The 27,196-nt window shown below is 37.3% G+C and overlaps 1 protein-coding gene across 9 annotated transcripts in view; it reads right to left on the bottom strand.

Annotated features, from left to right (window-relative positions):
* Positions 1-27,196, bottom strand: part of LOC124156122 (ATPase family AAA domain-containing protein 2-like) — a 66,593-nt gene that overhangs the window by 7,247 nt on the left and 32,150 nt on the right. For all 9 annotated transcript variants that reach the window (XR_006864268.1, XR_006864267.1, XR_006864266.1 and 6 more), the window contains exons 5-12: positions 24,635-24,847; positions 24,356-24,543; positions 7,742-7,982; positions 3,833-4,021; positions 3,575-3,713; positions 2,560-2,688; positions 1,941-2,351; positions 1,302-1,513 (exon numbers count right to left, since the gene is read on the bottom strand). Coding sequence is in view for 1 of the 9 variants with exons in the window: in XM_046530458.1 (XP_046386414.1) it covers positions 1,302-1,513; positions 1,941-2,351; positions 2,560-2,688; positions 3,575-3,713; positions 3,833-4,021; positions 7,742-7,982; positions 24,356-24,543; positions 24,635-24,847 (1,722 nt within the window). In the remaining 8 variants the exon portion in view is untranslated. The remainder of the gene's footprint in view (positions 1-1,301; positions 1,514-1,940; positions 2,352-2,559; positions 2,689-3,574; positions 3,714-3,832; positions 4,022-7,741; positions 7,983-24,355; positions 24,544-24,634; positions 24,848-27,196) is intronic.

Genomic DNA, 27,196 nt, shown 5'->3' with positions numbered 1-27,196 from the left:
ATAACCAAGTCTGTGTGTAAATGCAACAAATTAGAACAAGTAACACAATATACGTATCTCGGTATCATAATAGATCAGACATTCAAATTTAGGGAACACTGTGAGAAGGTATGTAGTAAATTACGAAAGGTTAGTTATCAAATGTATCATATTAGAGATTTTTTGCATATTAAAGTTAAAAAGATGTTGTATTTCGCAACTGCTGAATCAATATTAAGATATGGCGTTACTATTTGGGGTAAAACCTGTAGGGTACATAAATTAAAACTATACAGTACACAAAACCGGATCATCAAAGCGATTGCATACCACAAAAAAAATGATAATAATTTGTCAGCTAACTCAGACTCTCACGATACAAATAATTTCTATAAAACACTAAGAATACTACCACTCGAAAAACTTCTAACCTATATTTTAGTAATAGATAATTATTTTTCCAATAAATACAAAACACTGAAAGACAATTTTCATAAAATGGAAAAGAGGAATCTATACCAATATAAAATCCCCAAATGCTTCAATCAATACGGTGAAAACAAAATGGTGGTTAGTGTTCCTAAATTGTTTAACAAATTACCTAAAGAAATGCATGGTTTAACCACATATTCGGATGTCAAAAGTAAACTTTTAAATTATCTACTTGAGGACTTTAATTTTTAATTTTAAGACATAAGTTTTTTATCGTTTCTTTCATTGTTTTTAGATGTTTTTAACTTCTTGTAAATGAATTATGGAGAACCTGCTGATGAGCCTGTTTTGGCTCAGAAGGTCTCCTAATTGTAAAAATATTTTTTTATTCTAAAATATTGTAATATCAGGGTTTTTCTCTTTTATCTTTTCTTGCCCAATAAGTCAGAATATGTGTTGGTTATATAGTGAAAAGCGTGTTAAGAATTTGTAAAGGGAATGTTTTTAATGTATTATATATATTTTAATATTTGAGATATGTATTTTTGATGTATTGTAATGTGTTTATAAACAAAAAAATAAATTAATTAATTAAATTAAAAAAATAGCCCCCTAAATTCTTCAGTTTCTTTTGCTGTATAATTTTTAAAATTAAAGTTACATACATTGAATAGCAAAGAAATGTTAAAGGTAAATCACCATTACAATAGTAAGAGCTATCAATAGATAACAACCCTTCCATCAAATACCCTCAACATTTTTTTCTAGTTACCGCCTTGCCTAATTATGTTAATGCAAATCATCCATATATCTTCCTCAAACAGGGTGATATATGAATCTCTTTCTCATTCATTAAAAATAATCTAAAATGTACTTGAAAGGACACTAACCTGAGGTAAATTCATACGATCCAAGGTATCTTTATATTTGGAGATAGAATGAAGGAGTTTAGAGTGAAGGATAAGAATTGCATGCAATGTGCAGCCTTCAGTGATATTGACGGCTTGGTTCACTAACTTCTCCAATCTGTCACGGTCAATTCGAACAGGATTAGACTTAGAATCATTACTGCCAGCAGATTGCTTCTCTGATGCCATATCCTCTGTAAAATAATACACGAGCCATTACCAACAATAGCATAAGGACAATGGACAATAGCATAAGGACAATGAATGAAGGACAAAAAGTATACATTTCAGCAATCTGAATTTCTCACGCATTCAAATCCTATATGCAAGACAGGATTTAAATATTTTAATGAAAGAATATTTTTTCCTACATTAATTTGGTAATTATGTAGAACTCAAACATTGTCTTCAAAGAAAAAATACTTGCTGAGGAATAAGTCCCTCAAGGAAAAAATATGTATGTACTCATTCCTCTATGGTTGGTCATGAAAAGAAATTTTTAGGCCAAGAGACTTGTACTTGCATGTCATTTGTCAGTCAGGCTCAGGACTTGAAATCCAACAGAGCAAGATATGTAGTTTTAGATTGTACCTGAACCAAGAAAACAAATTTCTAACTCACCATCACCAATAGAAGTCAAGGAAGAGGATGACGAAAGAGTATCTTCTCCATCACAAGTGTCATGGTGAAAATCATCCCCTTTAGATTTATAATTATAAGGCTGAATATCATCTTCAATACTCATATTCTCAAATGGATTAAGTTGGCTTTTAATATCAGTTGATTTAGACTGTCGCTTTTGAGACCTTGATGAATGGCTTTTCCTTCTATGACCAGTTGAAGATTTTTCTGAATTTGAGGCAGAGTTTTTTGAGCTTGTAGATTGCTTCAATTCATCATTTCTCATTCCCGCAAGACTGATGGTACACCCTCCTGGTTTTTCAGTTGACATGCTAGAGGTACCCGCAGGACTTTCATAAAAATTCAACTGCTGAGAAGGAACAGCTCCTTTGCATTTCTCAGGAGGCTGCCCTAAAAGTTCAATTTATACCAATGAAGAATAAAAGAGATCCATAGATGAACACAAAAACTTTTAACATGAATATATATGTATTAATGTGGAGAAGATAAATCGCATCTTCTTAAATTGAGAATTATTTTGCTGTTACATATATACCACTTACAGGAATGTTTCAGGTGAGACACTGAACATTAATTATAATATTTATTTTTCATTTACCTTGGGGTGATGGATTAACTTCTTTAATTTTCCTCTTCCTAGATTTTGATTTTTTTTTCTCTGGTTCCTCAGGTGGAGAACTAGCTAGCGTTACACACACTTTGCACAATAAGACTTGCTTCTGGCCATCTACAAAAAAAATTTGAGGGACGTTATGGATGAGACGGCACACTAAGGGTTCTCTCTGTATTACATTCATTCACCACCAAACAAAATACATACTTCATGCGCATGGATTTGAAGCAAAGATGAGAGAACTAGAATCACAAAGATTTCTGATCAGCCTTGCCCTTTAGCCAGTGGGATAGCTTGAGGATATTTTGGGCAATTCATGTGGGTTATAAAAGTTCTGTTCATGCGACAGCATGACCTAATGGTAGTCCAAAGATATTTCCTACTCCTTAGCAATACAACTCACCCATGGAACACAATGACCATAGATTTTTAAGAGCAGCCAATGCATGATGATTTAAATTGAATACTCAACAATGAGACAGGTGGTTTTACATATAATCTGTGTTTTCAGCAACTATGTCCACCACCATGTGATAAATAGCAAATCAATTGCTTGGGTGAACATGCTAAAACAAAACAGGGTGTTTAATCCTTGTTAAATTTGCGTTGATCGCTGCACTTTCTCCTTGATCATTTTTCATATCAGCTCCTTCAGCATTCATAGGAGTTTCATCTTTTATAACTCTACTGACACTGTTAATTACCTCAGCACATAGCTTATTTTTGCCTTTGCTATTAAAGTGACAACTACATTTTGTATTAAGTGCATGGTCCATGCCATTAGTATCAATTACAACAGCATTAACAAAAATTACCCATCATGTACTTTGACGAACAGGTACATATTGGTTGCAACAATAATGAGTAATTGATGATAGTACACCTAAATTTGCTAGAAATTGCCACACACTACTTGGTTAGGAAATAATAGATTTTTAAATTTTAAAGAAAAAGATGTGGATTACCATTAGAAGTAATAGACATAAGTGAATAAACTCACTGCATGACATATCACTAGCTGATGGAGGCTTTGAAGCTTTTCTAATGAGGAGCCTCGAGAAAAATTCTCTTCTTTCTTTCTCAGATGGATTATTGACTGTAAAAACTTGTCCATGGAAATCACAAAATAGTTTCTGGATCTACAGCAAGATGAAGAGAACTTAAGCATTACACAGAAGACAAAAAATTTAAGTCACATTTGCATATTATGAATATATAGAAAAACCAACAATTTTGGCATGAAATGAAGTGAACCAACCTCTCCAGGTAGCAATCCATACTTTTCGTGAGCAGTGGCTAACAACAGTATTGGTAGATTTTCAGCATCCAGTTCTCTTACTATTGTGAGAAATACAGTCCTTGCTGCCTCATCAACCAAATTCCACCAACCACAAATATCAGGCAAGTAAATTACCCCAGGAAGACTTTGACGAGCTTCTTTCATTTTCTTGAAGGAAAAACAGTAATTATGCACTGGATCACGAAAGTGAACCAACATGCAAGATCAAACATTTTACCAATAAACCTATATTTTGAACCTAGATTTGAATTTAGACCTATACTTTTGAGTTTAAAAAGTAAAAACACTGATCATCAATAAAATATCAATTAATATCCAAGCCAGTTTCTTCAAATGGAAATTGTAGCAATCTTCATAGATTTAAAAAATTTATAGTTTCACATCGATACATGCTGAAAATATATTAAATCATCGACAACTCAGAGCCCACATGGGGTCCTTGTAACAATTTCATGCACTGGAAAGCTTTTCCATATCATCACTTCAGATTCTTAAATGATTAAAGTGTTTTTGGAGAGAATTTCTCAAATTTAGCACATGAATAATTTAATTATTTAAAAAAATGCCACTTGAAGATACCAATTTTGCATCTAAGGAAGCCAAGCCAAGTTAGTTAGCTTGTTTTTTGGGGTACGTCGACAGCAAAGGTCATTCTACACCACAACTGTCCAAATGTAAAACAAATTTTACGTGCTTAATGAAAATGATAAGGGTACTAATATATTTAAAATTAAAAAATGCATGCTTCTGTTTAAATTAATTTGCAGTTCGTTAAAAACGTTGATTTCCTTCAAAAAGGTAATTACTCATGACAAACGCTCCAGAGAATCACTGAGACTGTGATTTTTAGGTAATGCTCACTTTGTGCTTGTCTTGAGCGAATCGATATTTTTCACACTCTGCCATGATGTGTTTAACACTCAAATGTGAATTGCATTCTTCACACTGTAACAATTAATTTTGAGTTTTATTTGAGTTGAGTCATAGAATGTTGATATGACAATTGGTGGGAGAGGAACAATGAGGCAAGTGATGGTGGACGGAGATTGTCGTGAACGGCAGGCAGAGAGGGGGAGTTGGATTGTAATAATCATGGCGTGTGGATGTTTTTTTTTGCTCCCGAGTTTCAAATTATAAAACTTGTTCATAAAGTTTAATAAAATTATTTGTTAAGTTAGAAGTGGAAAAATAATATAACGTTACAACACCAAGGTGGGTTCTCCTCTGTAAAGTAATATAAGTGTGTGAGGGCACTGTGCCCTATCCTCAGGCATGTGATTACGACTTCTTCCCTCCAGTTACTCCTGATGGAAGAGGCCCATGCAGATACTAGCGCTTTTATAGCTCAGAGCTTATTGTTATCAGTCTCATACCACGAATTTTGTGATTTGTTGACAATGAGCTTTTGAAACATTGCCTTAAGGTCATCCGCAGTCACCATGTCCCATTTCAATTCAGCTAAATCTAGTGCATCCTTGGCTGCCTTATCTGCAAACTCATTGCCAGGTATACCCGTATGTCCGGGTACCCACGTACAGGAGATCTTAATTCCCTTGCTGTTGAGCGAAAGAAGAGTTCCTTGAATATCCTGGATGAGAGGGTGGATTGAGTAATACGCAGAAATGGATTTAACAGCACTCAGGGAGGTCAGGGAGTCCGCCAGGTCATGTTGGTATGATAATAATCGCTACAAATACTCTCATATCGAGCCAAAAGTAGAATCATATTGTCTTTAAATTACTTCAAAAGCGCTGTGTTCAAGATAGTGATAAGTACAGGGCAAATAGGTATTATCATTGACTTGGGAAATTACGTAGCATCATCAAGGTTTGTCATTCGCTTTTACCTTCCATAGGTAAGTTTATTATATGGCAAATACCATCATGAAAATACATTTTCTGTGGTTCTACGTAGACAAAGTATGTATTAGTTTCTCAAAAGCGTACCAAGTGCCAAACATGAAAAATATTAATATATGTACATATATTCACAAAAACGATGTGATATATACCACTATATTGTAATTATTAGGTATTCTTTTATGCCTGTTTAGTTCCAAAAACGGCCATATGTAGGACTTGATGTGGCGTATATAGGGCGAGATCGGTTTATATAGGGACTGATGACGTATCCCGAGTCCGTTGATCCTACAGGGTCGACTAAGAAGCCTATGGAGCATCTGTTGTCAACAGGAGTACAGTTAGTTGTTGGGCTCAGAGGACGAGGACATCAGAAGATGGTATCCATGGTTATAACAACTGGCATGTTGCAGTGACCTGATATTGCCATTGCCATGCCACTGATGCCAAGAGGCAGACCATTAATTTAGAAGCACATGTCAACACATTAAAAAACCTCAAGATGTGCTTCCAGAAACTTTGGTGTCCTACCAACCGAGGAGATCTTTTGATTCAAAATGATAACCCTTGGACTGCTGCGGTTTGAGGACTGCTGATTACATGGCTAAACAGTGTTGGACATTGTTAACTCATCCACCCCACAGCCCTGATCCCTTGGACCCTCGGATCCCTCGAAAGCCCCTTGGACTTTCAATTGCGTGGGCCATAACAGGAAACCACACAAGCAGTGAAATATCTTGGTAGAAAAATTGTTATGGTGATGAACATTGGGCCTGTATCAAATAGAGTATTAAGATATCAGAAAGGACAGCAGATCACTGTCTTGAGTATCAGAAAAGTGGTGTGAGAGTGTGTGGGTATTCTGATGCATGCAAGGGCAATGACTCACTCCATATACATAAATTCATATTCTGGGCTTGAGTTTACTTATGGAGGGGGTGTCATATCCTGGCAATCAAAGAAGCAAAGCTTGGTGGCTCAGTCCTCGGTAAGATTGAGTACATTTCTCTGGTAAAGCCTGAGTGATCTTTCATTGATAACAGTTTTGTAAAGCAACTTTAAGTCAGTATATGCCGCCAAGTCAGAGAATGTGGTTCTCTGGGGTCACAGTAGTTTCTCAACATGTGGGGCGTTCTGGTGGTTCTGATTGTGAGTCTGAGCCCATCATTAAGGATTGCAAACAGATGTCTTGCATAAGATTCTCAAGCGGAGGAATAAACCGTGCTGTGGTAGTTGACCTCCATTGTACTAGAGCTATATAATTAGTACAGTACAGCCTCGATAAAATGAGACCCTACAGTGCTCTAATAAACACTTGCTATACCAAATTGTCACTTTACTGGAGGTGGAGCAAATGATAGCCAATAAACCTATTGTCAACACTAGTATAGGAACAGGATTGGTGTGGCGATGGAGACATTTCTATCCAATAAACTTAAGCATAAATCCAGGCGAAAAGTGAAATTTTTGCATCACTTAATAACAAACTAGCCATTCAATTTATAAGTGCTATGCTCAATAATTATCATGCAAGGCCATGCTTTGCCAATCATTATCCCAATGCACAACCGAGGAAGCCACTTTTCTATGTAGGTACTTAATGCATTTTCGTGATCATTCTATTATTTTGGTATTTTTCGCTGAAAATTCAAACAATTATTGATAAAACTGTATCAAAGTAATATAATGTCTCAATTGCTTCCATTGGTGTATGTTTGATCCTGTACATTCTGCGGAAGTAATTTGAAATAACGCATCACATTTTATTTCCGCAGGTCAAAATGGTGGAAGTTTTGTGACATTAATCCTCAAAATATTTTACGCGTTCCCATCAATTTAATTTGCTATCAAAAATACTACAAAAAAATGCACAGACTTACTATGTACCTATACAAATTAGGACTTAAATTTGTGTCTCCAAACAACAATTCTGTGATGTACCGAGGACATGAAAAGCTGACAATCAGAAAGGTGTTGGATTCAAGAGCAATTACATTTCAAGCCTTACATGAATGAGAGCTTCTTCTGGTGTCCTAGCAGATGTTTCAAAGAGAGACATAATATCCAGTGTTGTAACAGGAAGATCTTCTAGGCAGTGTAGCATTGCTGGAGCCAAATGGTCAGTGTGTCCTTGCTTTGGTGATCCAACCAGTAAGAAGTGAGGACATATTATTCCAGGCTGCTTTGAACCAAAGTTTTTCCCAAATCCTTTAAGTACATTGGGTATGCTGCCATCTGGCATCTTCTGCCTGTATAGTTAAAACATTAATTATGATGAATAATATCTTTACTAAATGTACTTGCTGCCTTATATCTTAACGGACATTTTGGCTGACTGGTGAGCACACTTGGGATTGAGAAACTCAATCTCTAATCTAAGGAATTCCAATAGTACCCCACGAAACTAATATTTACAACAGACTAACTACCACAACCAAATTCACAATAAAACTAATAATATCCACAATGCGTGGACTCATTGTGAGAGGAACATCAATGACAAACATTTTGTTCATTTGGCAAATCAGTCACTAAGCATAAGCAAGAGAGGTCCACATCTCTCATCCTTAATCATTAGAGGTCCGTGAAATTTGCGAGACGCGATATCGCAAAATAACGCGAAATCGGTAAATAAAAACGAAATTTCGCGTTTTTTGCTATTTTGTGTGAATTAGCGAAAAAATCAAATCTAATGAGTCATAATCTATTACAGCCTAAGCCTTCATTGTTTAACGCTGCCGAAGTTCATTTGCTCTACCTAATTACGATTCCAAAGGTCAATTGGCTTGTTTAGTCTCGCCCGTAACGCATCCGCGTAATATCGCGCACTGCAGTCATTTATCCTCCATAATTTGCCGTTAAATTTATCACAACCTCTCTCGTCGATTCCCATGTATCAATCCTGAAATATTTAGAATGAGGCGCTTTCTCACCTGAAGAAGTAGATATTATGAATTAAAAAGTGCCGAAAGAAATTTAACGCGGCCGCGGAAGAGCGGCATACAAGCTCTCGCGCCCGGCACGCGTCAATGACGAGCAGTAATTCCGATGACTCATCGCGACTCATTATACAGCGTTATTGGATAACTTGCTGCAGGAAAACCTTAGCAAAACCTGGCAGAGAGTCGCATCGTCTGAAAGCGGCCTGAATTTCACGGCGTCGTGACGTGAACGGCGGCCGGCGAAAAGTCGTCTCGTCAGAAAGCGGCCTCAATGTACCAGTGCCTGTATGTCACGCCGTAGACGGCGACCCGCCGGACTGGATTGATCAAATGGGCGCCGAGGTGACCACGGCGGCCGTCAACGGCGCCGTGCCGTCAACTGCGCGATTCGATCCGTTTAAAGACATCCATAGATACGTATGATTATTTGAAGGCAGGAAGCGCTAGCAGTTGGGGTTCTCCTTATTAGCGGATGGATCATCAGACAACCGGCTCTCCACTGAGCTTCAATGCAAAAAAAAAAATAATTTCGACATTGGTCAAATCTGATATCCAATTCTTCAGGTGAGAAAGCTTCTCTTTCTAGATGTTTCAGGATTGATGAATGGGAAATAATTTTTCAATATTCTTTGAATCCGATTATTTTTAGTCATGTGTGCTTCTTTCACTGCCTTTCCTGACCGATTGGCAACAGCTGTAATCAAAACTGAACGATTTTGTTTTCACAACACCTTCCCACAACACCTGGGTGAGGGGTATCGAAAGGGAACCCACGATATGAAACATTTTGGCCAATTTGTAAGTTATACAGTACTATGGTTCTACTGTCATGCCTCTATACAAAAATGGGGATCACGAGGTAATGGATAATTATCGCCCTATATCAAAAATCTCTGTATTCTCTAAAATATTTGAAACTATAATTGCTAACAGAATAATGGAATTTCTAATAAAAAATAGTATCTTATCTAAGTCCCAATTTGGCTTCTCAAAAGGGCATTCTGCTGAGCTTGCTTTTTACAAATTTCTTGATTCTGTACTTGATGGCCTAGACAAGCACGTTCACACACTCTGCATATCCTACGATCTTAAGAAAGCTTTTGACTCGGTTGACCATGTGATTCTTCTTCATAAACTTCACTGCTATGGGCTAAGAGGTATTGCAGCAGATTTAATACAATCTTTCCTGTCAAAGAGAATGCAATGTGTAACTATTTCTAGTAGTAATATGAAAAAATGGTCTTCCTCCTATCGGGAAGTTGTCAGAGGGGTTCCCCAAGGCTCCATCCTGGGACCACTACTATTTTTGGTTTATATTAATGACCTACCTAACTCGTTAAATGGTGAAGTATTTATGTATGCAGATGATACCAATCATTTGATAAAGCAGGCAGGAAATGTTGTTCTACCAGCTCAGGAGGCTGTCTCAAATATGGATAATGTAACATTTTTTTTAGTGAAACCCTCTTGTTTTTTAAAGGTTTTTCTGCGTCAGTTATTTGACTGTGTCTGTGATCCAGCCAGAGCAAGCCAGTCCGTTGTTTGATATGTTAAGCGAGTGTAATCATTGAGACCCAGTAATGTTGATGTGAAAACAGTTGTAAGCAAATTCTTGCGGAGTGAGGGACGTGTGTCCTTTCGGCTTTGCCAGCAAGACGGACTGCTAAGCAAACGATAAATGAAGTTGCAATATCATTGTCAACAATAATCAATTTTACCTTTAACCAAATCGTCATATATCATCTTATGTTTTCTACCCAAAGAGTTCAATTTTTTTATAACAAGGATCAAAAGTTTCCTTCAATTAACGACTTTGGAATCTCTCTAATTGTTAAAAATTAAGAGTTTACCTTATTTTTGTACTTTAATATTTTTTGTAATGAACAATCCTTTATTGCAATAAAAAGGGTTTAAAATATCAGAATTTGATTACTTTTAATTCCAATCCTGTATTCCCCTACCGCAAATAAATTTCACAGCTGGATTGTTTATTGCATAAACTTTCTCATGGCCTTAAAAAAAGTTTGGTGAGTAGATTATGCAGAAAAATGTTTTTATATCCAAGGTTAATATACGGCTAATAAATCTCTTTACATCTTAATGGAGGGGACCAAAATTTGGGCAATTTTATGTAAGGAGGTTCACTATATAGAGGTTTCAGTGATGGGCACCATTTTTTTATACATGTACTTCAGATATGAAAGGCTCTACTGTCTTTTAAACTTTTATATTTATGTGTTTAAAAAAATATGCATGCATTGTTTAACATATATTTATTATTTAATAATTACAGAAAGCGAGTGCTATTGCATGATTTTTACCATGATTCAAATGAAAACGATGTGATCTCTCTCAATTCAACAGGAACTTAAAATGATTAGGACAGTTGGATACGTTTTTTCTTATTCACTCTTAGGTACGCTCTCATATGGAACAAAATGGCCACAACCGATGGTCAACGTGAAAATTACAGCATAATAAAGGTTTATAAGAAAAAAAAATAAGTGTGAAACATTTATGGCTGAATATGACATTCCATATACGTAATCGTGGCTGCATTAATGGTCTCTACTTGTCTTGGTATGATTTGCGGAGATAGTAAGGCAGTTTCCGGGGTGTCTCCTTGGTATGATAAGTGGAGGTTTTACGATATAAAGAGGTTCACTGCAAAGAGGTTTGCCCATAAATTTACATGTAAATCTGACGGGACGGTAAGGGTGGTATGAATTATGGAGGTTTATGATGTAAAGAGGTTCACTATAGAGTGGTGTTAATGTATTTTGACACCTGTTACCACAAAAGCCAATTCCTGTGACGACTCACATATTTTTTAAAAGGAGAATGTCCGCACATAGTGAATAGTAAAAGTCCACACATAGTAAAATATTAGTAAAAGGTTGTGCTGATCACATGGCGTTTTGACGATGCGCTGAAAATATTTTTTCATTTATTTTTTAGAGTTAGCCATTTATTAGACTGTATGATACTTTCATAGAATAACAGCAATTAATTGAATCACTGAATATATTTTTTCCTTGAAAAATTTTAAGGCTGTTTAAAGATACTCCAGATTAAAATTTTAAGTTCATTACTTTTATTTCGTAATTTCACGTAGAGGGTCCACGTTGCATAACGGTTTGAATTTAATGACATAGAGACATATATCTAGACCACAAAGGTAAAGAGTTTTAAAAATAATGTAAGAGGATAGTAATCACGGTCAATAGATTTGGCTGAATAAAATAGAATAGCTAAGGGAAAACATCAATTTTAGTTTGTGTGGTTATAACACTGATGTTTTTGTATAGAAAAGTAGGAACTGAGCTTATTTCTATCACAACTCACTCAAATTTCATGCTAAAGACATTTTTTGCGATTCTAAAGAAAGGTTTTTTTAAAAAGATTAAAAAATGATATCATAATTGCATCGTTTTCCCGCTATCTAACATTGAATCTCTAAAATTTAGCATTTGGCAAACAAAATCTATCCATTAAGAAGCCGTATCTCGGTTCATATTGGTCGTCAAGGGAACAGGAAAAAAGAATTTTCTCTATTGCATTAACAGCTATAATTTTATAATTTTCATTTTTTTGATAAATGCGTCTTTATCAGGTTATTTGGGAAAAAGCAATTAAAAATGTTGATTTTTCTGAGGAAAAACTAACTTTCAATCACGAAGAAATTGAAAAATACAGTGGAACCTCGTTAAAGCGAGTACGGGCTATAGCGACACTCCCGCTATAACGAGAGATAGCCGATGCACCGTCAATTGACCCTACAATAAGCGTGTTAAAAAATTCGTTTTTACGAGACCCTTTTTGTGTTGGCTCTCGCCATAGCGAGGGTTTCACCGCCGGAAGACTTTCATCAAGACTCCTTAACCTCTGTAATTGCTACCGATCTGTTAGAAATGAAGTTAATGGAGTGCTCAGTCTCAAAGTTATGTGGTAAACTGTCGTTCGATAAATAAGTAGTTAATTTTGGTGAAAATATTGTGGCATTAGCATTCGCGAATGCTTAATCTTCTTTTGTTCCTCGGGCGGCAGAAAGCAGTCGGCAGCATACCCGCAAGTCCGTGAGTTGCGTGAATAGAAAGCATTTGATGGCAGTCAGCCAAAAAACACCAAACACGTCTAAGCGAGAAAATAAAAATAAAGGAGTAATATGAGTGTCGAAATTAATTTATCTTCCTATTCGCTCTGCAAAATTAAAAAAAACGAAAGCGCCCAAGGAATGCAGACAATGAAGAGTTATAAGGAGCTTTGTTCGGGTGGTTTTGCCCATTCAAATCTGCGGTAACTTCTGAGAAAGGGGCTACGCCCAAGCCTGAAGCGGAGTATTTTAGGGATAGATTGCGAATCGAGAATTTTAAGAGTGCGGAAGGTTGATTATACTAATGCGAAGCACCAAAGCGTTATCTCCCCTCACAACTCCCCTGGTGATGCCTGCGGTGTAAACCTGAAGTCGTGGAAGAGAGGACTCCGATCATAAGTATCTTTAGAAGTATTCCCCGCGTCATATAACATAGACGAAACGGAACTTTTTTTTACATACAACTCCCCGACAAAATCCTTGCAGTATGAGGTATTTCTTGCAATGATGCCTCTAAAGGTAGGTAGTGCGCTTTAGCGATGATGTAGGATGTACGAAGCAATGATACTCAGCGTGAATTGTCCGGATGGACGTATTTATTCTCCGTTGCGGATTTACAAGGGTGAACTATTCGGGTCATTGGTCGGAGTCGTACTGGCGCTCTCTTTTGTTACGTGGGTAGCCGAGCATCCCCTGGTGGCCGCTGGAAGAACTCACAGAACAACTAACCCTCGTTTGCAGTGCCTTGGTAAACTCGGTGTATCATTTCAAATACGTCGCGAGCGTAAGACTCAAAAAGAAACTTTTTTTCAACAACGGTAATTTTAATCACTTCATTTTTCAAGCTTAGCAAACTTTTTACCGTAGATGATGAAGATATTACATTATCTGATAGAAAAAGTCTTCCAAGGCGGGAATGTTATACAACCTTCCACCGGTAGAAACAAATGTAATGCGTTATTTCACTTCACTGCCGGTTAACGTACAGAAACAATAAGCATACTCCAATGGAAACCTTTGAGGCATTAAATAACCGCGATTCTGTTTTGTCAGTTAATTTTTGAATTTTCAGTGGAAAATACCAAAATAATAGAATGATCACGTAAATGAACTAATTAAGTGCATAGAAAAATGACTTCGTCAGTTGTGCATTAGCATAATGATTGACGAAACAATGCTTTCCATGATTTTTATTCAGTGCGGCGCTTATAAATGGTTTGAATAGTTAGTCGTTGTTCGAGTAAGGAAATTTAGTGATGCAAAAAACATCGCCTTTCGTCTGGATTTATGCTTACGTTTATCGGATAGATGTTTATCTGTCGCCGCACCACTCCTGTTTCTGTATATCTGTCCGCAACAGGTATATTGGCTATTATTTGCTCCACCTCCGGTAAAGCGACAATTCGCTATAGCGAGTGTTTGTTAGTGCACCGTGAGGTGTCGTTATATCGAGGTTGCACTGTATTCATGAAACGTGTACCATAAAATAATAGGCCTAGTCCATATATCCATTCAGGCAGCCAAAGAAAAAATCTTACCTTCATAGTCTCCGATTTTGTTGAATTTAACATATTTCAAACTTCAGGACAAAGTAAGTAATACTTAATTTTTATTTTTGTTCAAAAAACTTTTTTGGCCCGAGATACATGCCAGCGAACATGGACCTGCGGGTGCTATTTTTCACTGGTGATTTTGGACAAAATACTAAAATGCTCATATCTCAGGAGTGGTTCAAGATATTATGCTAATTTCTTTTTTATTTGAAAGATAATAATTTTGTGATTAAATTCGTACCTTTGATTTGAAAATTTGTGCCCGCATTCTCCTGCTGCAATTTTTTCTTTTTTAATGTTTTTTAATTAAAAATTTTTTTTTCTCGAAAATGCCAGTCCTAAAAAATTTTATTTTTATTTCTGTTTATCAATACCACTTAGTGCTACAATCCCTGAAAAGGAGAACTTCCACTTTTCAGTTTAACAGGTTTTATAAACAATTCAAAAAATTTCCATGCATTACGCAAGTTTTCATTACCACATTCTCAGATCACAACACAAAATCACAATCTCAACTCTAACTTTAATTTTTTTTATTCTTCTTAACTACGAGTAGCAGGCACGAATTTCAAACATATTTATGAATTTCAAATTATATGCGCAAGTTAAAAATATACAGGTTCCAAGGCATACTTCTCTGAACTCTGCTTAGAACTGAATTTAACAATTCAAGGAACTAAAAATTTGTTCAATGGCATCAGTATATTCCTTTGATATTGAATGATGTCATTGAGAATCATCAAGAGTAGTCCACATTATTGCTGAAGATCGTTAATGATTTGGAAATTTGATTCCAAAACTTAGCAGAATCTTCTAGAAAAATTTAGAAGCGTCCAAATAACTTAGGAGTGTAACCTAAACTTCAGGAGCAATATGGAAGCTTCCAGATAATTACAGATCATTATAGAACACTACAACAATCAACGCAATTGAAAATAATTCCAGAGTCTAACAAAACACTCTAGAACAATGTGGAAGCTTCCAATTACTTTCAGAAAACTCTATGGACAAGGTGGAACCTACCATATAATTAAAGAATGTAACAGAACACTATAAAAATCTGAAATAAACCAGAAAATTATATATTTTTGACCAATTACATAACAGGGAGGACACATGAACTTACAGTTCAGTTGTCAACAGGCAAACAAAGAGAGCAGTTAAGAAATTTTTGGTTAACAGTACCTGTGAAACTTTTTGAGAATTCTGCTGACTGACCGAGTTGTGGTGCTTGTGAAAAAGACTATTTGAAATGTCTTCTGACTGGGGCCATAGGAAAGTGAGGTGTTCTGACTATTTACATATCCACAAAAGAGTGTTATATAAGACTAGCAAAAAGACAGACTTTCTCCAGGTTGGAAATAAGAGTGCTCATTTTAAAAGACTGTTTCAAAGTGAAAATGTTTCCAGTAATGACTTTGCTTTAACACAATATCGAAAATGATAATATGTGAACAAGAAGCCTCTCATGTTGTGTATGATACAGATTTTGTAACTGCAGAGGAAGAACTACATATCCTGAATCAGTCAACTACAGAAATTGGTGTTAGTCCTGTTAAGAAACCATGGTCAGTGAAGTCAACTCATGAAATATATGCATCAGAAAACACAGAGAAATTTCTGAAGCAGTGGATGAGCAAACCAGAACAAAACTGGCAAAACTCTTCAAAGTACAAATTCCATCTTCAAAAGACAATGAACCAATAGAAGCTTGCGCAACCTGCCAAGAGTTTTTATCAAATGTCAGTTCAGCTGTTGAATCATGTGAATCCAACAATGATAAGGTTAAAGTTCTTACAATTATCCTAGTATCCTTTACAAAGAACCAAATTTTGCACCATATTCCATATGCATCAAAATACATGGTGGACATGACAATAAATTTGAAGTCTAAAAAAGGAGTGTTTGGAAACCCAGATCCATATAATAGTCATCCTGTGAATGAAGAAAATGTTCAAATTGCAGTCATTTTACCTGGAGGATAAGTGGGACTGCTCTCGACAGAGTGCCAACAAAAAAGACATCATGACTATAACCGTTGCAGGAGAAAAAGTGGTGAAAGTGAAAAGATACATGACCCGCAGCATTAAAGAAACTTTCGCCATACATAAGAAGAAATATTCAAAATTGCATATTGGAAGATCAAAATTTTATGCATTACGACCTAAGTAGGTTGTTCCACATCCACCTAGAGATGTCTGTTTATGTAAGTACTGTACAAATTTTGAACTTTGTGTGGTAGCTTTGAAGAACTTACTTGAAGATATGATATATGACACCTTGGTTGGACATGTGAAGTCATTAGTGGTCTGTCGTATAGAACGAGAGATATGTTTGTTTCAGGATTGTGGTGACTGCCCTGGAAAGGGGGACTAAACTTACAGACACTTGGCCTGGCAAATGTAGAAGATAACTCTTCGGAAGTTACGTATGCAACATGGGAAGAAAATAAACTCATTAAGAAAACTGTTGCCATTGATACCTTCATAGATGAACTTGGGAGGTGGACAATAAATCAGTAACACACCAACAAGAACACATTGCAGAAGGGACGGGTAAAAGGTGCATGTTTAGTGCTTCATTGTGATTTTGCTGAAAATGTTGAAGGGTGTGCTCAATAGTTTCTTTATGTCTGTCTGCTATGATCCTGTATCGATTGTTCGATACTATCGATTGTATTGGATGTTTGTCTATTGTGTGCGCGCGCACTCCGGTGCACGCTAGTGGTCTCTCTGTGTGTTCGTGCCTAATGTACCATTGAGTTGTATCCGTTTATATCCGATTATATCTTGTTGAACTAACGCTGTGTGAATCTTATTACCACTGCCATAACTCCCTATAACAGGTTATGGGCCCAGGGATCGTGCTGTGTGGTGATAGACGTTAGTGATTCGGTAAATTGGACATAATAGAAAATACGAGACCATGGCGGATCAGGATGAGTTGCTGGATTCGGATAGGCAAATGAATCCAATCCTGAGCAAGGATAATTACGAATATTGGAGGACCATGTCGGAGGCGTCGATGATTTTTCTGAACTGCTGGGACGCAATCAACCCGGGGCTGAGTGCAGACGAGTTCAAGAGACCAGAAAATATGCGCAAGGACAACAAGGCTTGCGCATACATTTTCCGGCATGTGCGCCCGGAGTACCTCACAGACATCAGCCATTTGAGGTCAGCCAAGGAGTGTTGGGACGCCTTAGAAGAGATTCATGGGAGGGCTACATCCATGGATATAGCTATGTGTCTCCGAGAGCTGGGTAGCATTGAGAAGACAGAGGCGATGGACATCTCAGCGTACACTGGGAGGATACAGGAGCTCTGCGGTAAATTAACCAAAAACGGCATCGTATTCCAAGACCACGTTGTGGCCTCTTTTATATTGGCGGGACTCGTGAAGGATCCACAGTATTCTACGTATGTGAGAATAACAAAGATCAATGAGAGACTGACGTCGAGGGCGGTGAAGTCAGACCTTCTGCTTGAGGAGAGAAGGATTAATGCTGCGGAGTCCTCTGAACATGGTAGTGTGTTGGCAGCGCGGAAGTTCAGCAGGACGACAGCAGCCAACAACGGAAAGCAGAGGAGCACTGCTGATCAGAAATGTTATAAGTGTGGTAAGTGGGGCCACATTTCCTACCAGTGTGGTGCGCCGAGGGGAGACAAGAAGTCGGAGGAAAGAAAAGGAAAAGACGAGGAGTCACGGGAGAGACACAAGAAAGGAGGGGACAAGCCGAAGTTCAAAGGACTCATATCTGCGTTTGCTTTGGCTTGCTCCCAAAGAAAGTGTGTTAGTTACCTAGATTCATGTGCTTCGAACCACATGACGCCAGACCGTCACCGCTTCATTGATTTCCAACCTGCCACCGGAGAAGTAAAGATTGGAAAGGGACGTCTGGCCGTGAAGGGGAAGGGAACTATTGTCATCAAGTTAACAAACTCTTGTGGGGGCTGGACCTTGTCACTATCAAATGCACTGTGGGTACCTGAGTTGGACGTGAATCTTGTGTCTGTCAGACAGCTGGCGAAGAAAGGTGTACAGACCGTGTTCAGATTAAATGAAGCGATTGGAGAGCATGATGACGGTGATGTGTTGCTCAATACCTTAGTGGAAAATGATGTGTATTATTTAGAGACTGAGCCAGATGAGAAATACGTCGCAAATGTTTCTGTCAACGATGAGTGTAATGGTGGTACAGAAATCGAAGTATTTCAAGCCAAAGCCTTCAAGAGTACGTTGTGGCACGAGAGATTAGGACATCTCCATGAAGGTGCTATGAACAGAATCCCAGGTCTTGATCTCAAGAAAGAGGATTCCAAAAGGGACGATGAGTGTAATGGTGGTACAGAAATCGAAGTATTTCAAGCCAAAGCCTTCAAGAGTACGTTGTGGCACGAGAGATTAGGACATCTCCATGAAGGTGCTATGAACAGAATCCCAGGTCTTGATCTCAAGAAAGAGGATTCCAAAAGGGACGTCGTTATGTGAAGTCTGTGTGAAGGGTAAAATGACTAAGTTGCCATTTCCGAAAGTTGCTCATCACAACTGTGAACGCCCTTTAGAAATTGTCCACAGTGACGTAAGTGGCAGGGCACAGTGTCAATCTTCGGGAGGAGGTCATTATTTTGTGACCTTCATTGATGATTTCTCTCGATTCACAAATGTCAGGATAACCAAGAAAAAAAGTGAAGTATTTAAATGCTTTAGAGAATACCAGAGAGAGGTTGAGGCAGGTTGAGCATCAGGTGAAAATAAGTGCTTTTCAATCAGACAATGGTGGTGAATATACAAGTGTTGAGTTTGAGAATTATTTGAAGGCTGAGGGTATTCTGCATCGGAAAAGTGTGCCTAGAAACCCCGAGCAAAATGGTGTGTCTGAACGTGCCAATAGAACACTAGTGGAAATGGCAAGGTGTTTGCTTATTCAAGCAGGGCTTCCTGTTTTCTTGTGGGCTGAAGCGATAAGTTCAGCATGTCATATCAGAAATTTGTGTCCACCGTCTGCGATTGAGAACAAAATTCCCTTGGAATTATGGAAAGGAGAGAAGGCTGACATCCAAGGGGAGCTTTCTAGATTGCGGGTGTTTGGTTGTAAGGTCTGGTATCTGGTGAGTCCAACTGGAAATAAGTTTGACAGTAGGGCAGATGAAGGTATTTTTGTGGGATATGATAGAGAAGTGAAGGGGTACAGAATCTATTTGCCAAAAAGTAGGAGTGTCATTATATCATGTCATGTACGTTTTGAGGAGAGGGTGTTCCCGTGTAAAGGGGTGTGTGAAATCACTCACATTCCAAGGAGATGTAATGATTGGATATGGTATGTGAATGATGAAGAGACCTTTGACCCGGATGAGCCTGAAGTCCAGAGTGATGGTGAGTATGAGGAAGGAGATGGTGATTTTTTCTTGGAGAACTTGATGAATGGAGATGAAAATCATGAGGGGGTACTTGACGATGGGGTTAACTTGGGAGTTGAAAATGTACTTGCCCCTAGGTCTTCCAGACTTCGAAAAGAAAAGACTCATTCTTGTTGTGGGAACATTGCAATGATTTGTAGGGCTCAAGATCTGTGTGTGTCCATTTCTGTAAATGATGCCTTAAAGGGAAATGAATCTGGAAAATGGAGATTAGCTATGGAGGCTGAATTAGAGAACCTTTACAAAAAGGATGTCTGGGACATTGTCAAGAGACCGTTAAATACAAATGTGATCGATTGTAAGTGGGTTCTAAGCATTAAAAGGGACTCAAACAGACCTAAGGCTAGACTTGTAGCAAGGGGATTCTGGCAGAGACCTGGGGTGGACTTCACTGAAACCTTCAGTCCAATTGTAAAACGCAGAACATTGAGGATTTTACTTGCTCTCTGTGCTGAGAATGAATGGTGTTATGAACACATTGATGTTGAGTGCGCTTACCTGAAAAGTGTCTTAGATGAGGACATATATATGGAGCAACCTGAATTTTTCGAAATTGAGGGAAAGAATAGGAACCAATATGTGTGCAAACTAAAGAAAAGTCTCTATGGGTTAAAGCAAGCAGGGAGAATGTGGTTCAAACACATAAACAATATTTTGAAGAGTATGGACTTGAAACCTTGTTTGAGTGATTCATGTGTATATGTAAATGAAACTAAGGATCTCATTGTGGCCGTGTATGTTGACGATTTTTTGATTGTTGGGAAAAAGTCTATGATTGAAGGTTTTAAGGACAAGATTAAAGAAAAGTTGGATGTCAAAATGTTGGGCTCTGACACCCAATTTCTTTCTGTTCATCTAACTATGCCTGACAGTGAGACGGTTGTGTTCGACCAATCTGCCCAAGTGAGTCAAATGTTAGAGTTATTTGATATTATGAATGAGACTGGGGTGTCAACACCTTTAGCTAAGGAGTGTGAAGCTGGTTTTGATATTGATTGTGATGAACCCTTTGATAAAAAATTGTATGAGCAAGCTATTGGTCATATAATGTATGTTGCCACGGTAAGCCGTCCAGATGTTGCATGTACCATAGGTAAACTAAGTCAAAAGTGTGTAAATCCTACTTTGTCTGATTGGAGAGCTGTGAAGCGTGTGTTTAAGTATTTGCTCAAAACGAAAGAGTTGAAACTTGTTTATCGAAAGACTGGGAAAACTTTAAGGGTGTTTTGTGATTCAGACTTCGCAGGTTGCACAGTGGACAGAAAATCCAGGAGTGGGTATGTTTTTATACTGGCTGGCAGTGCTGTGTCTTGGTTGTCAAGGAAGCAAAAGATTGTGTCTCAATCAACATGTGAGGCAGAATTAGTTGCAATGCAGGAAGCAGCTAGAGAGGTTGTATGGGTATCATCCTTGTTGAAGGAATTAGGGCAATCCTTTTACTGTCCTCAACCATGTAAGATTTTTTGTGATAACCTGGGAGCCATTTCATGGTCCAAAGACGAGGTTGTTGCCGAAAGTTCAAAGCATGTCCAAGTGCATTACTTTTATGTCAAAGACTGTGTATCCAAGGGTTTAATAGTTTATGACAACATCCCAAGCTCTGAAAATGTAGCTGACATTTTAACCAAGGGATTAAACCGTATAAAGACTTAGAAGTTCACTTAAGAATTGGGGCTGCAACTATGAGCAAAGGGGAGTGTTGAAGGGTGTGCTCAATAGTTTCTTTATGTCTGTCTGCTATGATCCTGTATCGATTGTTTGATACTATCGATTGTATTGGATGTTTGTCTATTGTGTGCGCGCGCACTCCGGTGCACGCTAGTGGTCTCTCTGTGTGTTCGCACCTAATGTACCATTGAGTTGTATCCGTTTATATCCGATTATATCTTGTTGAACTAACGCTATGTGAATCTTATTACCACTGCCATAACTCCCTATAACAGAAAACTGGTCTGTGGTTCCTCCACAAGAAGTTCAAGGATATCACTGGAGTAATGACCAAGTTTCCATTTTTACAGGGGTGACATATTTTCAAAACAAGACCACAAGTGTTGCAGTTATAAGTGATGACAGAGGACATGACTCAGCACATGCATTGTTGGCAATGCAGAAAATTCTTCAACCACTGCAATCACTGGTAGAAAAGATAATAATCATTTCTGATGGTGCCCCTAGTCACTTCAAAAACCGTTACCAACTATTTGAACCGGCAAAGTCTCTTGTTCCAATGGAGTGGGTATTCAATGCTACTGGATATGGCAAGGGGCCCTGTGATGGTGTAGGAGGCTTGCTCAAGCACCATGCAACAAAACATAATCTGTCCAGCCCAAGTACAGCTGCAATTCAGAATGCCAAGGAGTTTATAAAATGGTGCAGTCATACACATCAATAAACCTGATCCTTTTGCCCAAAGAGGAAGTTGAAGAATTCCCCAAGCGGAAACTAAAAGAATGGTCAAACCAAACCACCCCTGTGAAAGGGATTCAGAAGACACATTTCTGGATTCAAATTGACGGGCGAACTTATATTGCACGAACTTTAAAGAGCAAGAAATAAGAAATTTCATTTGTCAAACCAAGATCTCAGAAATCCCAAGAGAATATTCACATTCACAACCTACAAAAAGGAATGTTTGTGGCCTGTGTGTATGACTGTGACTGGTGGATTGCAGAGATTATAGATATCAGTTGTGAGTTAAGTGAAATAATTGTAAACTTTATGCTGCCACATGGACCGGCTGCTGGATATAGATTCCCATATGAAAGACAGCAACACCACCACCAGTGCTCACTTCCAATTTGCAATGTTTTGATGATTTTGAGTGCCCCAGTTCCTATTGGTTCAACAGGAAGACATCATTCAATATCAAAGGAATATACTGATGCCATTGAACAAATTTTTAGTTCCTTGAATTGTTAAATTCAGTTCTAAGCAGAGTTCAGAGAAGTATGCCTTGGAACCTGTATATTTTTAACTTGTGCATATAATTTGAAATTCATTAATATGTTTGAAATTCGTGCCTGTTACTCGTAGTTAAGAAGAATAAAAAAAATTAAAGTTAGAGTTGAGATTGTGATTTTGTGTTGTGATCTGAGAATGTGGTAATGGAAACTTGCGTAATGCATGGAAATTTTTTGAATTGTTTATAAAACCTGTTAAACTGAAAAGTGGAAGTTCTCCTTTTCAGGGATTGTAGCACTCAATGGTATTGATAAACAGAAATAAAAATAAAATTTTTTAGGACTGGCATTTTCGAGAAAAAAAAATTTTTAATTAAAAAAACATTAAAAAAGAAAAAATTGCAGCAGGAGAATGCGGGCACAAATTTTCAAATCAAAGGTACGAATTTAATCACAAAATTATTATCTTTCAAATAAAACAGAAATTAGCATAATATCTTGAACCACTCCTGAGATATGAGCATTTTAGTATTTTGTCCAAAATCACCAGTGAAAAATAGCACCCATCGGTCCATGTTCGCTGGCTTGTATCTCGGGCCAAAAATTTTTTTGAACAAAAATAAAAATTACGTATTACTTACTTTGTCCTGAAGTTTGAAATATGTTATATTCAACAAAGCGGAGACTATGAAGGTAACCCCCCTGCCTGAATCGATATGGACTGGGCCAATAGAATGCCTATAAACATGGAAAAATTGTGTCATTATAATAGCATCGCCAAGATTTTCTATAACACCGAAATCATATGGTTTTAAAACGAATTTTTGCAAAAAATAAAACCACTTTCTCGGACCTCTATTAATCATCAATAATAAGATAATATTTTTTCATTTAAATCAATTAAAAATTTAGCAATCCACTATGTATTCAGACTTAAATGCTTATTTACATGAGTGTCGCACTACTGCATACTGAAGAGTATACATCAGCACTGATGAGTTTTTGAACAATAAATTTTAGAGCACTGTATGTGACTACTTCTTCCTCCTTTTTTATGCATTCTTTTATGCATTTTACTCTGGCAAATTCCTATGCTGTATGTTTATATAACTGACAGGACAATAAAGATACCTAATTCTGTATTATTAATAACAAATATAGATTTGATACTAGGGCGTAATAAGTAGGTTTAACTTTCGGAATTATTCTATCATTTCACTGCGGAATAATAAACAGAGTTGTTATAATATTGAAAATAAAATAAAAAAATCTTTAGGTACATCCTTTAATCAGCTCAGAATGATCTCACCCGCAAACCAGAATGATGGATAAAAAACACATAATTCCTTTAACAATGTTTCATATTAGATGCTAGCAAAGGCTATGGAACAAAATGAAACAGACTTGAGTAGGATGGTATAACTCACATTGAAATCAAATTGAAATACTTCAGCACCAAAAGACCAACACTATTCAAGTCTGTAGGATTCATTTTCAATTTGCGATTTCAGACATTGTGAAATCCAATTTGGTTGAGATCCATGCCAGATGGATGTTCTTTTTCTTGATTAATGAATATGTACTTACATTTTTGTTTTTATCTGCATTTACACCACAATTTTAAAATTTTTGGCAGGATTATTTTGCTTCCATTTGAAATTGTAAGAGCTTTTATTTTTTAAGCTTTCAATTAAAACTTAAACAAAAAAATTACCTCTGTTGTTTTTTGTCTTGAATGAATGACAACTGGGAGGTTTTTCTCAGAGCATCCATAGCTTCATATAAAGTATGGCCAAAAAGTGGTCTAATCTTAGATGGTAGTCTTCTACGAGGAGTGTAAGAAACACGCAATGCTGCTGGAATAATTTTACTTTTTGCCTTCTGAAAGTCTCGCCTCTCCACCTACATGATGGGCAGTGAGAAGCATGACATGAGTTACAATTACAAGTGCTGTGAAGGAGTCTAATAGAAAACCACTAAAATTATTCCTCACCCTCAGCTCCGAAATACTCAGATCTAGTGGACGCTCAGCTGAATACATTTCTGGGAATTGACGTCGTACACTGCACATCAAGGCCTCCGAACACAATGCTTGAATATCTGAGCCACAGTAACCTTCGGTGGTGTTTGCAAGATGACGCATGAAAGAGGTGTCTACCTGCTCACTCAATCTCCCAGCATGCACCATAATTATTTCATACCTAGCCTGAAAGAACAAACATAAAGTCAAAGAAATGATTTCATAGTATTTTTGAAGGTATTCTCAAGCTCCAGATTCTCATCTGCAGTGTGTCAACATAGACATTTTTACAACTACCACTGAATTAAGCAGAATACATTACTCACATTTTTAAATCACTCTATTATAACAAAATACAGTCTTTCATCTACATCTACATAATACCCCATAAGCCGCCTAAAAGGCGTGTGGCAGGGGGTGTTAGGACACCAGCCGTTCTTACGTAAAAAGGAAGTGCTCTATGGAAATTACGACTAGTATTTATTAAAGCCCTTCATGGTTTGAGGGAAAAACAAATTCCCATATCTATCCGTTTGGCAAAACATCTCTTTTAATTTATTGCTTCTGTCGGACCTGGAAATACAGAGCGGCTCTAATATTATGTTTCCTATGTCACTCTTAAAGATATTCATTCTCAAATTTTCGAGCAATCTAAGCCTAGCGTGCAGTCTCCGAGTAACGCTGTCTGTATGCCGGTAGCAGTTTTTGACGAACCCCACAAGCTTCCTTTGTATTTTGTTCAATTTGGGGATTAAGTCTTTCTGCACTGGATCCCATACACTTGCTGCATATTTAAGGAACGGTCGGACAAGTGTGACATAGCACATTTCTTTTACTTTCTCATTCAAAAATCTTCCCTCAATACACTTTACGAATCCTAAATATTTCTTATTTGTGTTCGCCACGACAGGTTCGAGGTTATCTTAACTCCCAGGTACTCCACTTTGCCTGTTGCCTTTATATTAATACCATCCACAGCATAAACATGGTTTTAGTTGGACGAACTCTGCAAAAAATGTACTGCCATACATTTGCTCAGATTAAGTTCGAGTCCCCACTCTTGGCTCCACAAATGAACATTGTTTAAATCAAATGAGAGAATTTCATAGAGTGATCACTAATTTCATGATAGATGACAGCGTCATCAGCAAATAAACGTACTTTAATACTAATTCGGGAGCTGAGGTCATTAATGTATAAAATGAACAAAAGGGGGCTGATCACGCTTCCTTGAGGAACACCTGATGTCAGTTTAACTAAATCAGAGATAATTCCATCAAGAACTAATTTTTATTTACAATCATTCAGAAAGTCGTCTATCCAGTTTGCCACTGTTTTGTTTGATCCGCATTACTGTAATTAGTATAAAAGTTTGTTGTGTGGTACCATGTCGAAAGCTTTCTTAAAATCTAAAAATAATGCATCAACTTTTTAGATTTAAAAATGTCGTTAAGAGTGAGCGCAAGTTGTGTTTCACATGATCTACCTTTTCGGAATCCTTGTTCTTGACAACTTCTTGAATTTTATCTCTAAGTAAGGTAAGCTAACTCCTTGAGGACACATTCTGGTATTCCCTCCAGACCCAGAGATTTACTATTCTTTATTGATTGTAGTTGTTTAGTTATCCCATCACGTTGTATTGAGATTTCTTCCATCAATTCCTCAGTATATAGGATGTGTAAATTAAATTCAGTATTGTCTGTAGCATACACAACTTTGAAGCCGGAATTTAACATGTTAGCTCTGCCAATAGTTTCGGTGACAAGTTTGCCATCTTTATCAAATAACGTATCTACAGTTAAAGATTTTCCCTGAAGCTCTCTTGCATACCACCAAAAAGATTTCGGATTTTCTTCGAGCAATTCACCGAGTACTTTTTTCTTGAAATTTTGCATTGCAATTCACATTGATTTCTTGGTTATTGAGTGTTGTGCGGCGTAAATTTCTTTTGCTTCAAATTCCTTTGATTTATTACCCAACATAATGGACTTTCTGTACAAGTTGTATAGTTTTCTCTGTTTCCTAAGTCCCCTACTGACATCGTTGTTGTACCAGCGTGGTTCTTTATTATCACATTTCAGTTTTTACCAAACATGTTCATTGATTCCTTGGCGCAGGATTTCTAAGAAGTGCATCTGTGCTTCTATCCTCTGTTCCAGCCATGAATTTTGTGTAGGAGTCATTATACATCTGGCCAAATTTAATGAAGTTGCATTCATAAAATAAGTAAATATTCCGTTTTGGTTTTAGTTAACACTACATCAATTTTTAATGTAGCAAAAATTACTCTGTGATCACTTCCACTGTCAATAACATCAATTAGTTTTATCAACTTAGGATGAAATAGGATCGAAGTTTTTCCTGGCGAACAAGTTGAAGGAATTCTTCTCGGGTTTTCCACCGGTTGAGGCTTTACATGGCCGACGTTTCGAGGCTCGACTCGAGCATCGTCATCAGGGCAGTTGAATGTTGGACTGAGGGTTTGATTCCCTTATATACCCTGCTTGGAGGTCAGGTGTCACGTGATTGGTTGAG

Source organism: Ischnura elegans, chromosome 3, assembly GCF_921293095.1.
Source record: "Ischnura elegans chromosome 3, ioIscEleg1.1, whole genome shotgun sequence".
NCBI classification, from domain to species: domain Eukaryota; kingdom Metazoa; phylum Arthropoda; class Insecta; order Odonata; family Coenagrionidae; genus Ischnura; species Ischnura elegans.
This window is presented reverse-complemented; position numbering and strand designations above follow the sequence as displayed.